This window comes from Phyllopteryx taeniolatus, chromosome 3 (genome assembly GCF_024500385.1).
Source record: "Phyllopteryx taeniolatus isolate TA_2022b chromosome 3, UOR_Ptae_1.2, whole genome shotgun sequence".
Classification (NCBI taxonomy): Eukaryota; Metazoa; Chordata; class Actinopteri; order Syngnathiformes; family Syngnathidae; genus Phyllopteryx; species Phyllopteryx taeniolatus.
Window position 1 is genome coordinate 19338628 of NC_084504.1, and position 14984 is coordinate 19353611.

The 14984-nt window shown below is 40.6% G+C and overlaps 1 protein-coding gene across 19 annotated transcripts in view; it reads right to left on the reverse strand.

Annotated features, from left to right (window-relative positions):
• LOC133475049 (potassium channel subfamily T member 1-like) overlaps positions 1-14984 on the reverse strand; it is an 80969-nt gene that overhangs the window by 34986 nt on the left and 30999 nt on the right. For 15 of the 19 annotated variants that reach the window (XM_061767370.1, XM_061767362.1, XM_061767363.1 and 12 more), the window contains 3 exons: positions 1722-1801; positions 829-934; positions 588-647 (listed from right to left, as the gene is read on the reverse strand). In XM_061767370.1, the coding sequence (XP_061623354.1) occupies positions 588-647; positions 829-934; positions 1722-1801 (246 nt within the window). Of the gene's footprint in view, positions 1-587; positions 648-828; positions 935-1721; positions 1802-10830; positions 10870-11994; positions 12084-14984 lie in introns of those variants that run through there. The other 4 variants (XM_061767380.1, XM_061767381.1, XM_061767367.1 and 1 more) reach the window with 2 other exon arrangements.

Consider the following 14984-nt stretch of genomic DNA (forward strand, 5'->3'; position numbering starts at 1 on the left):
AGGAAGACTAAACTAAGTCTTTGGAGTTTGGAACATGCTATTTTTAGTTCAGCAACAGTTTTGTTTTTTGTCAGACAGTTCACCTTCGGCAACCGATTTGGAACTAGGAACCACACTAATTCCTTGCAGCTCATGAAAGCGACTCGCCGATGATGAGTACTATACGTCAACAATGTCACCATGACTAAGCAAACCAGCGTGGTATGTTGAATTTTTAAAAAATATTTATTTATAATAACTTAGCGTTTCAGGCCACAAACAAAAACCTATAAAACAATAATTTTGTACTGTACAATAATATGGGTGCATATGGCCTCAAATAAAAAAAGTGCTTCAATGTAACGGACAATCGGCTATTCCGGAAGTATTGTATTTTATTGTATATATTAAACTGCCCCTTGGTGGCCAAGGGATGTAACCAAAACATGCAATGCCCGTTGGGTGGCTCGTTGCGGATTATTGGCATTTCTATTCATTTCTAAGTTGATTTGAAATACGAGTGATATAAGTTGTGCGCAAGGACACAGAATGATTTAAACTTCTATATCAAGGGACAGCTGTATGTTGTAGGTCAGAAGAGAACATACCAGTTGATTTCTGGTGACTCTGCTGCTGAATTTGGCCAGCTGGAGTTGCGAATGATTGCACTGTAATTTTAGGAAAAAAAACAAACAAGAAAAGCATGAATGCTTGCCTTATGGCAAATATGACTGTCAGTTCTTGTGTGCTTCATATTAAGCTGCTGTTATTACAAATGTTCCTTTTGTACAGGTAAATCCATCAGTATAAAAAAGTGATAAATGAAGTGGTGGATTAAAGGACTCTGACCATGGGTTTCCATTGGTCTCCTTGAGGTCGTCCAGGCTGACTCTCACTATGTAGAGGGCGCAGGTGAGGATCTTCAAGGAAAAGTTGAACAGCCGGATCCTCAAGCCTGTGGAATGACAAAAACCCTTGACTGTGCTCAGTATTTGTCCTGGTTTAAGCAAGCGTCAGCTGGATTTCCGGCTCTTCAGATTGGGCGCACACTGTTATTTTGTCACGAGGCATGAATAATGGAGCTCGACCCTGCTCTCGCACTCTATCACCACTAATTCCCCCCGGAAGAGTAGCTTTCCAATCCCTACAGAATAACACAAAATAAATCCAGAGCTTTCATGGTGAGGTTGTTCCAGTGATTGATGATGATTAAGCAGAACCTTGGCTGCAGTGGCTCTTGCTGACCAGATGGAGGTGCCAGCTGTGTTGCCCGACTCTTGAGGCAAGTCTGGCATCAATGTTAAAATAATTTGGTACCAACTGAGCATCGATCCCAGCAATGTGGCCCTGCAGCAAACGGTGACATTTTCATTCAATTCTGCTGCCTTTTGTCAAAGGGCTGTATTGATGGAGCAACACTGACTGGACTTAAGGACAGCAGATCCCAAGAGTTTTACAGAAGAACACCAGTGTTTCCCGCAGTGATGTTTTGATTGTCTTTGTTTGTTGTATTTCCTTGTCAGAGCAAAGTGCTGCCCTTCCTCCCAATAAAAGACCCTCAGTCTTCAATATGAGGCTTAATAAAGGCCTAATGTAATTATCAAAATCCCAAGTGAGCCTGAGATTGGATGCATCATCAGTGAGTGTGCTTTCCTACACAATGCATGCGTTTGCTCATTTGCACCGAGCCTCTTACAATTTGCTCTGTTGGATATTGGCGTTGTGGTGTCGGTTTTACTTACTTGACCTTTGATTTTTAATGAAGAAAAGTTTCAGCCTCTCCTTGAAGGTGTTTTCGTTCACGTAGAACTCCACCTGTACCCTGTGTGGGAGAAGAGTCACATCCTGGCTGAAGTGTTCACATTCACAGGCAAAGTCACATACAGTACATTAGTCTTCAAAAAGCAAAGCAATTATGCCTTTGGTTTGGTTTCGCACACAAGTCTGCTGTTTCTAAGGACACGCTTCAGGCATTATTGCATCCTGCCCTCTCCAAACAGCCTGAAAATGACACAAAGGTGGTTTCCACACCCACACCCGCACAATTTGACAGAGATGGGGCACAAGTTTGTAATCCTAACAATTAAAAATATCAGTCGAATATAGTCAACTGGTCTACAACAATTATTTAAATCTACCTCTTTTTAAAATGCCGCTCTGTTAACTATACTAACCCCAACTAGATTCTAAAATACAAACAGGGTGTCCCACAAAACTGACATAATATTAATTTAGTTGTCTCAAAAGTCTAATTATAATCAATAGATCTTAAATTCTAAGGAGGTGTGTCAAAACTAAGTTTATCTTAAGTTAGTTTTAGTTTAATGTTTTTGTTTTTAGGGTGAAGAATGACTAGCAATAACAATGAAAAGGCCTTTTCCGGGTTAGAATATGCTTGAACAGTCAAATAAGAATGTGGATGGTGCATTTTCGAGGAAATTCTAAAAGAAAATACATAAACTGGAAAGCAGATTTTTGCACACGGCTCCAAAAAATTCAAAGAGGAAGGCGTGTCACGTCACAGGTGGCGCATCATTTTCTGTATGACACTTTATGAATCTACTGTATAGCAGTTTCAATATGTTGTTGGAATTTTGCTGAATAAACACTTTTAAATATTTTTCAACATGAAGCATAATTAATTCAATTTCCCTATGACATGCAGTTACTCACAAATTCAGATTTCAAATCATTTTTTGAGGGTACACCTTGTATACATTATATCAGTGGTGTGCATTTGACTACATTTTTTAATGGACCAATCGCAAGATTAACAATCAATTAATTTAATAATATTTATATTTTAGATATTATTTTTAAAATAATTGGAGTAGCTATTTTTCAGAATTTTCTGAACTCCTGCTTCAATGGTAGTCTTAGATCGAGCAGAATAATGCTTCCGGAGGAGTTGTGTAAGAGAGTGGTAGCTCAACTCACCAAAGATGATGTCATATTGTTTTTGTTTAGAACACAAACTTTAGCTAAGAGTGAATCAACAGCCTCTTTGATGATTGCCGCCAAATTGCGCACTCCATTTTGCCTCAATTGCTTCGAGACATGTTAAATCAACACTCCCCTCCCCAAAAAAACAACAATAGTCATTTAACAATCAATTAAATGATTAGAATGCCTATCCCTGAAACATATGGGGGGGAAGGGGGTAGGGCATTTTTTAAATGTTTCTACTATATATAAAACAGCATCCAGGCATCCAGTGGTTTAAAATGCATTATTTTTACTTTGACAATCTGCTTCTCAACTCTAGATTCTGTACTTTGAATCAGACATCTGTGTTTTCAGTCATTAACAATGGAAATTAAAGGGAAGCAGATACAACACATTTGAACATCCCTGGTGGAGCAAATGATCACTTAAGCAGTGATGATGATGTCGAGGGGAGCGCCGATAAATGCAGGTTCTGTAATGCAGTGAGGCTCATTGTTGCTAATGAACACAGAGGGAGTTATTAAAGGAATACGGAGCTGACAAGATGAATAAGGGACACAAAAGGGAGGAGACATAAGAGCAGTAGGGCAATTGCCACCTCCGATATGAGTAGGAAGAAGATAAGAAATACAGCATTCCCCACGCCAATTCCCCCATCGTATCCAATTGGCTCTGTCGCCATGGATACAGCTTCCAGGGCAGGAAACGCTCACTCACGTGTCTGTGCGCTTTCAGAACAAGGAATTAACTGCGAGCTGACATGCTGAAACCCACAGGCACTCCCATCTCAGAGACTCTGTGGCACCCAAACACGCACAGCTGTGGGTAAAGCATGTATCATCTGTATGGACTTGTGCTTGATTACATGACGAAACGTCATGCAGTGATTTTGCTGTGATTCAGATGATCAATAATCTATGCGGTCCAGGTGTTCTCTACTGACAACAGCTGTCAGGTTGGACATATGCTGCAGCGATAAAGGCTGAGAGTTTATCCAGCTTTGCATACAGCAACGTTAAAGTCTATGCAGTTACACACGAGAACACACTCCAACTTTAAATCTGACTCCAAAATAAACTCGCCTCTAATAATAATTGCTGTGATGTCACGCTTTGTTTGAACTGGCTTGAACATGGCTTGTTTGTCTGCGTCTCCGTGTGGGCGGGTGAGATGAGAGTAGTAGCACAATGCCTTGGATGGGAAAAAAGTGCTTGTTGTTGTATTATGTTTCAAATGGGAAAAAAACATTGTGATCCATCCACTCTTCTAGACTGCTTTTCCTGCCCAGGATGACGGAAGGGGCTGGAGCTTACGCCAGCTAGAACTACACCTTGAACTGCTCACCAGTCGGCCATAGGACAACGAGCGGGATTTGCTATAGTGAGGTGCATGAACCACACAGTGGACCACCGCTATTCGCCGGCGATAGGGACCGGGCCTGACCGCGAACAGCGACAATTCACAAATAATTGACGTCTCTTATAATTGGATTTACATTTTTTTTTTTTTTTTTTTACCCCAATAAAACTTGAATTAGTGGGGATATAGCGCCAACTGTGTTTTCAGGGTTGGTCCCCCCCCCAAAAAAAAAGACTTAAAAAAAAATAAATAAATCAATTAAAAAAAATTGATAACAAAATTGAAAACAAATCGGGGGAAAAAAAAATCCTCGAATAGGTGAATCAGGTGCCGAAGCATAGATATGCAGGGGTCCACTGTACTACGCATGGAGCATGGGATTCATTTGTTCCCTACAGCGCTTATCCTCATTGGCATCACAGGTGAGCTGGAGCCTATCCCAGCTGACTTTGGCCAAGAGACGGGGTACACTCTGAACTGGTGACTAGCAAATCGCAGGGCACATATAGACAAACAATCATTCACACTCATATTCCCAGCTATGGACAATCCAATGACTTGAATGTGCATTTTTTTTGGAATGTAGGAAGAAGCCAGCGTGCAAATCCAGAAGCTTGTTCACCACTCGAACACCATGCTGTCGTGACCTGTTATATACAGTGCACTGCTGCATATGTTCAATTGAGCATTAGCCAATTTGCAGATTTTTTTAGGGCACCTATCTTCGGTTATTTGCTGAAAATCTCGTGTGTCGCTGTTTCTAAAGGCTACCTCACGACGAGCGATGCGACCGAACCCGACTGAACTCTCGCACAGTGTGTGGAGTTCCGCAACTGTTTTCAAGAGCGGTCGACCAGTCGGCCACTACTTTCAAAGTTAAAAATCAACCGTCTTCTTCCTTTAATTATTACTCTCTTTTAATGGTTTAATAAATGTGATAAAGTACAATACACTGTATGTGCATCATCAAAAGCCTATACAGGCTCAATGTTTAGGGAATCCATATATACATTCGCTCAATATGCGGGTGTGAGTTGCCAACTGTTATTTTTTTGGGTCCAATCAGGTTCCACCGATTTGCGCAGTGTGCGGCGGGCCTAATGTAGAGGGGAAAGCAATACAAATATTAGTTTGGTGAGCTCTTGGTGTTGCTGTTATGCTTAATTCATTGATATATTTTTTTTCTGCTGTATTTGAGATGCCCTGTTTTGTTGGTGGTCCTTGAAAGCACCTCTTGTAAAGTCAAGGGTGAAACTGATAGTATGTAGTATACTCCCCACCATTTATTCTTGTGTGTAAATGCCAAAAGGTAAGTTTAATGACTTAATATTGTTTGTTTAAAGTGCTAGTGCACATATTTTTGGGCCTAATTGTGATGGCACGTGAGTATGTGCTAGCTTTATTTTAGGCTAGTATGCTAGCTAATGGGCGGGTTGGCCGTATCGTCACCAAATGGTCACGTGGTGTCTCGGTTGACAGAAAGCCAATGGTAGTCAATAGCTGACCACGAGTTATCGGGTTATTCACGCTTATTACCGTTAATTAATAAATGGTAGTTTCGTGTTGTGTTATGTGCTGTACATACAGATTGTCAACGAAGCATTCGTAGAGCTTTTACAGCATCCCAGACACATGAAGCTCATTGAAAGCTTACATGCAGCCACATCACGTGACACAACTGGAACCATACTGACCAACCATGTTTGCTTTCGGCTTATATAGTAATGGTAAGACACTTAACGTTGTAATAACTTGTTTTGCAATATAATATTAGACTGTTCATATTTAATGACGCGGCACAAACAAACAAAAGATAAATCTTACATTAGCTGAATAACTTGCATCTCACTCTTAAATTCTTGATGTCTCCCTTACTTTTGGTGATATTTTACTTCTTAAGTAGGCCTACTATCGTATGCAAATTACAAATGAATATGAGCCTTATAATATGCAAATACACGTCACATATGCAGATGTTTCGCCGTCTGAACATTTTCCAATCAACAATTGAATGATTGACACTTACTTCTATGCGTCAAGAGAATTGTAGACTTTCATTTAATCTTTTGTGTAGGCCGAAATTAAAAAGTTGTCAATCAAATAAATCCCCTCAGTCAGGCCAGATGGATGCATTTGGGACACATATGTGCAAAACGTATTGAAGGCAAATTCTGGTTGCCGCTGTTGCATCGGCTGGCCCAAACCTGTATATTGCGATAAAAAGCCACGAAAACAAGGTTTCTTATCCCAAATTATATGGAGATGAATGGTACTTTTACCAACCAATGTTAATGCACATACGCCAGAATTACGTCACGATGACGTTTCGCAAACACTCCCATCCTATTGATGAGCCTCATGTAAAGGTGGTTTATTTGTGTTGAATAATTTAACTACCCGGTTCATGATTGTGTACATGCTAAAGCAAAGCATGGTGCTGATGATCATCTCTGTTTTAAGTGCTTTGGCACCATCTTGTGGAAGCCACATTATTATTTTGGGATGGCAACTGCAATGTTGTTACGAGATATGCTAACAGCCAACCTCGCTTCATCTATTCTTTTACAACAACTCTTTCTTCTTTTTTGTGTTTCGCAGTCTGGATGCCCTATGGCCCCATGCTGCCTCTCACAGGTCAGTCTTGGTACTATGACAGACATCCGGCTTGAGGAAAGAGAGGATTATTAGTGGAGATATTGTTATGTCTGGCGGCACGGTGGACGACTGGATTAGCACATCTGCCTCACAGTTCTGTGTGGAGTTTGCATGTTCTCCCTGTGTCTGCGTGGGTTTTCTCCGGGTACTCCAGTTTCCTCCCACATTCCAAAAACATGCATAGTAGGTTAACTGAAGACTCTAAATTGCCCGTAGATGTGAACGTGAGTGTGAATGGTTGTTTGTGTTATATGTGCTCTGCGATTGGCTGGCGACCAGTTCCGGGTGTACCCCGCCTCTCGTCCGAAGACAGGTGGGATAGGCTCCAGCACGCCCGCGACCCTAGTGAGGATAAGAGGTACAGAAAATGGATGGATGGATGGATCGTTATGTGTGTGTGGTGTGCTGCGTTGGTTATCTCAAGTACAACACACTGCAAAATGTTTCTCATCATGTGAGTGGTCTCAAGTTTTAAAATCAGTGAAGATGTTAAAAATCTGTATGTGTGTGCCCCAATTGACTCAAGACATGAATCAATCAAATTTAATGCCCGTCCCTATTCTACACTTTGATTTGCATGTCCGAATCTTGCGCAGTATTTTATGGTCATTTGTTTGTAGTTATTTTTTAGTGTTATTCTTCTATCAAAAATGCAATTAAACTATAAGTGCCTTGATCGAGGTCAATATCTCACTGTGAAGACACTTCCAGACCACCAGTGCTTGTGAGTGTATTTCTATTCCATCAGCCTGTAAAGCTAGTGGAACAAATAGTTCCTGCTGAGAACAAATCATCTTTATTACTTTTATTTATGTTGCACAAGTGCCGCCGCATAAACAGTAACTGATGAAAACTCAGCAGTGCATTATTTCCAATTAGGGCACGAAAAGAGCACCTCTTCTTCTGTTAGCAAACATTATGCTAGAGCCTGGTGTCACCGCTTACTGTATACCATGACAGTTTCCAGTGGTGTGGTGACATTTAATTTGCTTAGGTTGCCTTGTAAGGAGTATGACTGCACAGAATCAGTCTTTCTTCTTCACAGCTTGAATACAGTTTGCTGTATTTATTCTCGATAAGAAATAGGTTGGCACCATACCTCTGATGTGATAAAAAGGCTGCAGCCACACTAAAAATATACCTCACTGTCCTGAATATTCAAAAGGCTCTATTGTCTTTTTTCATATCCTCCTCCTTCATCTTATAAGAAGATATTCTGTAACTGGACTAAGTCCAGACTACTTTGAGGGAAGTACATAGGTTTGCTATAAAAAGGAACCTTATTGGCCAGCGGCCCAAAAAGATCAAGAGGAAAGTGCAAGTATCAGTCAGTTTTGATCCTCCGAGTCATCATTACCTGCTGTAAGAGAGATATACAAACATGTTACAAGCACTAATATGAACGCAGACAAAATGGTGAAGCGCCAGGAAAAACCCGCGGAGTTGTAGTTTAATACTCTTTCCAGTGGTTTCCTGATGAGTGTGCATTTCAAATTAGCTGATATAAGTTGTCAAAAGTATTTCAAGATCTATCACACCGTTTGGACTCAAATGTGCCGACGTAGCAGGAAAACTGTTTATCAATGTCACAGTTTTGAGAAGCCTATTTTATTTATAAAAGGTTGATATAGAAAACTACGGCGGCACGGTGGACGTCTGGTTAGAGCGTCAGCCTCACAGTTCTGAGGACGTGGGTTCAATCCCCGGCCCCGCCTGTGTGGAGTTTGCATGTTCTCTGTGTGCCTGCGTGGGTTTTCTCCGGGCACTCCGGTTTCCTCCCACATTCTAAAAACATGCATGAATTGGAGACTCTAAATTGCCCATAGGTGTGTGAATGTGAGTGCGAATGGTTGTTTGTTTGTATGTGCCCTGCGATTGGCTGGCAACCAGTTTGGGGTGTACCCCGCCTCCTGCCCGATGATAGCTGGGATAGGCTCCAGCATGCCCGCGACCCTAGTGAGGAGAAGCGGTTCAGAAAATGGATGGATGGATAACTTTTTGATAAACCCCAAATAAATTCAGATTTTCCAGTAGACCTTTCATGACCTTTTATTTGCATTCTAGCAGAAGCCTTTTTGTGCTAACACAGACTGCTATTTGGAAATGTTCATAATACATGCTTCACTGTAAATACTGTGTAGTGTTCTTTTGGTGATAAGCAGTACTATGTTTGTGCCAAACATACCTTTTGGAATGATGGCCAAAAGGTTCCACCTTGGTTTCATTGGACCATAACACAATTTCCCACATGTTTGGGAGAGTTCACGTGTGTTTTTGCAAAATGTAGCCGGGCTTGGACGTATTTCTTTGTAAGATCATGGTTCTGTCCTGCCACCCCGTTTCTTCTTTTAGAATACGTCTTTCACAAATGCCACACTCAAAGCCAAAATAAAAGATAAAAACACACTTACAGTATATGAACATTAAACATAGCTTGAGAGGTATACGAACATATCGTGTGATGTCTTAAATTTTTCTGAAAATTTTGATCCAATTTCGGCTTGTCAGTCATCCAGAGCATCCGACTTCAGAGGTGTCTTTGTATTAAGATGCTTCACAACCATGAGCTAGATAGTGAGCTACCTGCTGCCAATGCTCTTAGAGCAACAATTTATTGAGATAATATGATGGCAAACCTAATTGGCTACCACAGGAAATACTTGAATGTGATATCAGGTGTTTGGGGGTGCACTTCAATCCATCCATCCATTTTCTGAGCCGCTTCTCCTCACTAGGGTTGCGGGCGTGCTGGAGCCTATCCCAGCTATCATCGGGCAGGAGGCGGGGTACACCCTGAACTGGTTGCCAGCCAATCGCAGGGCACATACAAACAAACAAACAAACAAACAAACATTCGCACTCACATTCACACCTACGGGCAATTTAGAGTTGTCAATTAACCTACCATGCATGTGATGGTAGGTTACCGGAAACCGGAGTGCCCAGAGAAAACCCACGCAGGCACGGGGAGAACATGCAAACTCCACACAGGTGGGACCGGGGATTGAACCCCGGTCCTCAGAACCGTGAGGCTGACACTCTAACCAGTCGGGTCACCGTGCCGCCGGGGGTGCACTTGTTACAAGAAAATACTGACCACAGCAATGTTTAAATATTTATGAGACTTGTTCAAATTGTTTCTGAGATTCCTTTCACTAAGAAAAGCAGGTGCCAATAATGTCTCTCAGCCATTTGAAAGAAGCAGCACCGAGAGGCAAGAGATGAAGGTAAAGAGTGTATGTCAACATGCTTACAGCTCACCACTTAGTGTGTCCCCAGGGGATAAAAATCCATTTTCTAACAGTAGTAGGGTATCGTAAAAGCATGAATAGTCAGTGGGTAATGCACAACAAGGAAAAGGTCATTGGTGTGAATACAACGTAAGAGGAATCAACCACTCCCAAACACTTTATTGTAAGTATGATTGGGGAGTTGTAGCATGCAAAGTGCACACAACTATTAATCTTATCAATCGATCAATGCTGGGTCATATTGAAAACTGTGATGTGAGGATCCAATGACAGACAATTCAAAAGAAGTTGGGCATTGACACACAAGCTGCCTTTTCACCATAGTGTGGTGTGATTGAAAGAAAAGCAAATCAATGCAATTTTTCTTTCTTTTTCTCAGAGGTTTTATCGCCACAGCAACTGTTGAAAAGGTAGCTATAAATGATAGGGTCATTCTCAGCATTGTGTAGCAATATCATTGCTCAGGCATGAATCGTAAAACTGCCAAACATGGTCAAGCTGTTATGTTCGTACAACCGTTGTACTTAAATAAACAGTGCCACGTGTGCCTCTGTGATGTTTTCCCAGTCCGTCCTTTGTGCCGTAAGGCCTATGAAAACTTAATCCATGCCATGCAAGCATGATGCTGCCAGAGACTTACTGGGCATTGGTTGAGTCCATACTGTACTCCTCCTGATACCTGGATGCAGCACACATGGACACAGACAGGTACCGGTTAGGAAAGCAAGGGGAAGGCAAGGACATGATGGGACAGAGAGAAAAGGATTCCACTGCAGATCGCTTTGGCGCTTGCATCACGTATCAACAAATGCTGATGGTATGTGTACTTAAGGAGCAAAAAACACAATGCAAACCATGGGTAACCAGTGAACATGCCCTCTCTGGACATTGTCATACGGATGGCCAGGAAGAAAGTGGGAGTGCTCAACGCTGACATGCCAGGATAGAGGCCAATTTTACTGTCAAAACAGATTTGAAAGCAGAAGAAATTGATTTACCTTGAGGCCACTATGGTTAAACCCTGATCGTTTTCCAGTTAAGGCTACGCAGTTTAAAGGTTTTTGACAAGGAGTCATCACATTTACGCCTTCTAAATGGGCTAATGGAGTATCCATTAAACCCAGGAAGCAGCTAGGTCACAAGAGAGGACCTGCACATCCCATTAATCTGAAACATCTAGCCATATCAACTAGGCTGTCACTTACTCATTCCCAATGACTACATCGAATGTCCAATTGTGGCTGTTTGCGACCAACAGGTGCTTTTGGTGGCTTTTCTACAACATCAAAATGTACACAGCGCTCCTTCATTTCTTAAATGTTCAATCAATTCACTTCAGTCCCTTTCAGTTTGACATTGACAGCCTTGTGTATGTACATTTGTAACATGCACATTGATAACATTATAATTCAATTCAACTGATCTAATTAAGTAACAAAAACAAAAAAACAAAAAAAAACACTAACATTTTATAACTGATATAATTACAGTGTTCATTTCCATGCCCTTCATGAACAATAAAGCGAATAGTAGATGGTTAGACAGACTGTCAGGAATACAGTACATAGCAACAACAAGGTCTATGAGCTTACTGATGGCAATAAAGATCCTGTCTGTTTGCAAACAGCATTACCATGGCACAAGCAAAAAAAAAAAGAACAACCTCAGAAGTGATACAGTTTATCCTTACAGAAGCCTTTTTAGCAAAAACAATATACATCCATATTCATGCAATTTGCATCTCTGTGCCCTGTAGATATCGTCCCTTCGATTTGAGACATTTAGCAAAGCATACCACGCTCACCTCTGTACGGCAAATTTAAAATCCCAAGCCGGATCTGAGCTAGCAAGACAAGTGGAAAGCAGCACTTTGGAAGCATGCTTTCGACCACATTCCCTGCAAACGACTGACGGGAGGGAGGGCCTCACACATGGGCATTATCTCTGCAGCAATTTCAAGGGCAAATGGGATTTGTAGTTTCACTCACGGGAAGGATGCCACTTGTGCAAGAACATTTGAGCGGTCAATTTATTGCATATTTAAAAAGTAAGTTGGTAATCGTATTTATATACTTCCATGTAATAACATGTAATTCCTTAAGAGGCGATAGTGAGTCACTGAGTGTCTCTACTCGCTTCAGTTTAGGTTAGTCGGTTTTCCATGGGAAAATACAACAACAACAAAAAATAAACTTTGAACAAGACTAACAAAGAACATCGAAAGAAAACAAGGGTCTCTGTTTAATTCACAGTGTGTGATAGTTTTACCTGAGAGGGGGCTAAGGGCAGCACTGAATGGGACTGCTGCAGTAGAGTGGAAATTGTGGAGTAATTTTTTTTTGCCATTGTATCCTCAAACTCATGCCCAAATGACAAATCCGCTCGACCAAAATGCTCGCAACCCCATGATCGGGAACAAGAAAAGTATCTAAAGTAACATAACACCTGCTACTACATCTCCTTTTGCTAATGGAAACTGTCAATAGCGAGTAGAGTAAGTCGCCTGCAGTGGAAAAGGCGCACAAGTTTAAGCTTCAGCACAAGACTTAAAGACACAGAGGAGGCGCTGCAGGAGTGTCCCTATGTCACGTCAGGTTTTTAAAGATTATACAGAATTTTCATATTTATATTAAAAATAAATATTTTATTTATTTGAGCGGTAAAGAAAATGGATGGATGGATGGATGTTTGTTTCTTGTTATTATTGTTATTTTTATTTGCATTTAATGTTTGGTTTAATTTATGTACAGCACTTAGTTTCAGCTGCGGTTGTTTTTCAAGTGCTCTCTAAATATAGTTGAGGTGAGTTAGGAATAGATTTTTTTAAAATTTAATTTGATTGATTTCTCTTTCTTCTTGTATTATCTTGTAAAATGTTTTCATTCTGAATTGTATTCATGTATGACTGTAATTTAACAATGTGAGTCCTCTCTGTGGAAAGTGTTATACAAATAATTTTTTTTTACTTACAGGTTCTTTAGATTAACACTAACTTGCATCTCTAAATGATTTTTGAGGCTCCATTCTTAGACATCAAGTCACCCAAAGGTGGCAAATTTGGAGACAGAAGCAAATCATGAGCTTCATGCCTGACGCATTACGGCTGCCCACCAAATAGAACATTCGTTCAGCCCTTAGCGTCACTTTTAAATTCAATAACATTTCGAATTAAATCTTCTTCTTCCTATTCGAAATGGTCTGTGATTTCTAGATGAGTCAGAGGTAAAATGGAATAAAAACATTCAGCTAAAATAACCCCTCATTCTCACTTTCCTCAAGCCTCCTAAATGAATCCATGTAACATATTGATCTCAAGAGCGCAAAGTGATGCTTTTTGTTGAAACGCACTTATGCATGACAATGATTTGAGACTCACAAAGCTCACTGTCACATTTGTATTTGTAGATTAATGCTCTCATTACTTTTTTTATTAGATCATTTTAAGGCACAGTAACAATGGGATTTTTTGTTGCTGACTTTATTAATGATAAAGACAATGCTGGACACCACATAATATAATCAGAGGACCACTTAAGAACAGCTCATTAATACCCAGGGATGAGATCAAATGAAAGTGTAATTGTTCTGTGATGGGGTTGGGGGGCACAAATGATTATTAAGGCAAAAGAAAGAGGATGTATGACTTTGTAGTGCAAAAACAGTGGAATCAATAGTCAAGAAGCAATGACTATGACTTGTTTTAATAACTGTGCAAAGTGAGCGTTAAACATTTGGACGAATATAGGAACTGAACACCCAAAGTGATCTCCAATTTAAGTATATATCCTTTTTTGTACTAGCTCATTCATGATTATCAATGAAATTTCCCTCCGGATCCAAACCGTTCTAAAATACGTACACAAAAAATGTAAAATGACTCAATCAATCCATCAAAACGTGACCGCATGATGAAATGTGGTTGCCAGGGACTTGAAAACAAACCGTGCAGCAAGAAATATAAGTTGATAAATGGCAAAAGTGTTTCAAAGTGGAAGCCACGGCTGCTCTGCGGAAAGATCAGCAGATGAGAGGGAGGTGGTGCTGACTTTCTGTCAATCAACAGCTCTGCTCTGCTCTTTATCAGATTGCGTCCGTGCTGCCGGCTAACTCTTCAGTAAATCGCTCCAATCAGTTTGTGGAATACACAGACTGACCATTCAAATTCAAATCTTTTGCGAGCAGAAGATCCCAAATAGATTCTTCACAGTGAGGCAATAAGATGGGGAGGTAAATCTTTCTGTTTCGACGACATTCAGTTGTTGAAGATCCTCCAAGAGTCATGAAGCATCAACAATACCAAGCAGTAATATACTGCTCCAGCTTTTGTTTTTTTCCACGCAGAAACTATAACAGGGTAAATAAATTACCCCAAAACAAATACATTCTGCTGCTGCAAAGGATCAGTTTATTGATCTTCCTCCCATTATTTTTGCTAACACAAATCCAATGGTGACTGTTTTTCACAAGCAAAAGATCGCTGGATGCTGTCGATATCCTGCGGCAGGGCTTTCTAAGGAAAATACTGAAAGCTCAAGCTAAGGTAAAGCCTTCATTGAAAATGACGTGAACAACAGAATCGGGCAATTGAATCAACCCTACGGTAATCTCCATTAAAAATGCTTGTAACCCTACATCCTTTTCTCATATACATTTTGGAGGGTATTTTCTATAGTGCGTGTCCTTCCTAGGATTGCAGGTCACCTGAGGTCCACTAGCTTCTTATTATAGCAAAATAAGGAAATTTACAGAAAAACTGTCTTCAAATAATTGCAGCACGTTTATAAGGCAGTGATG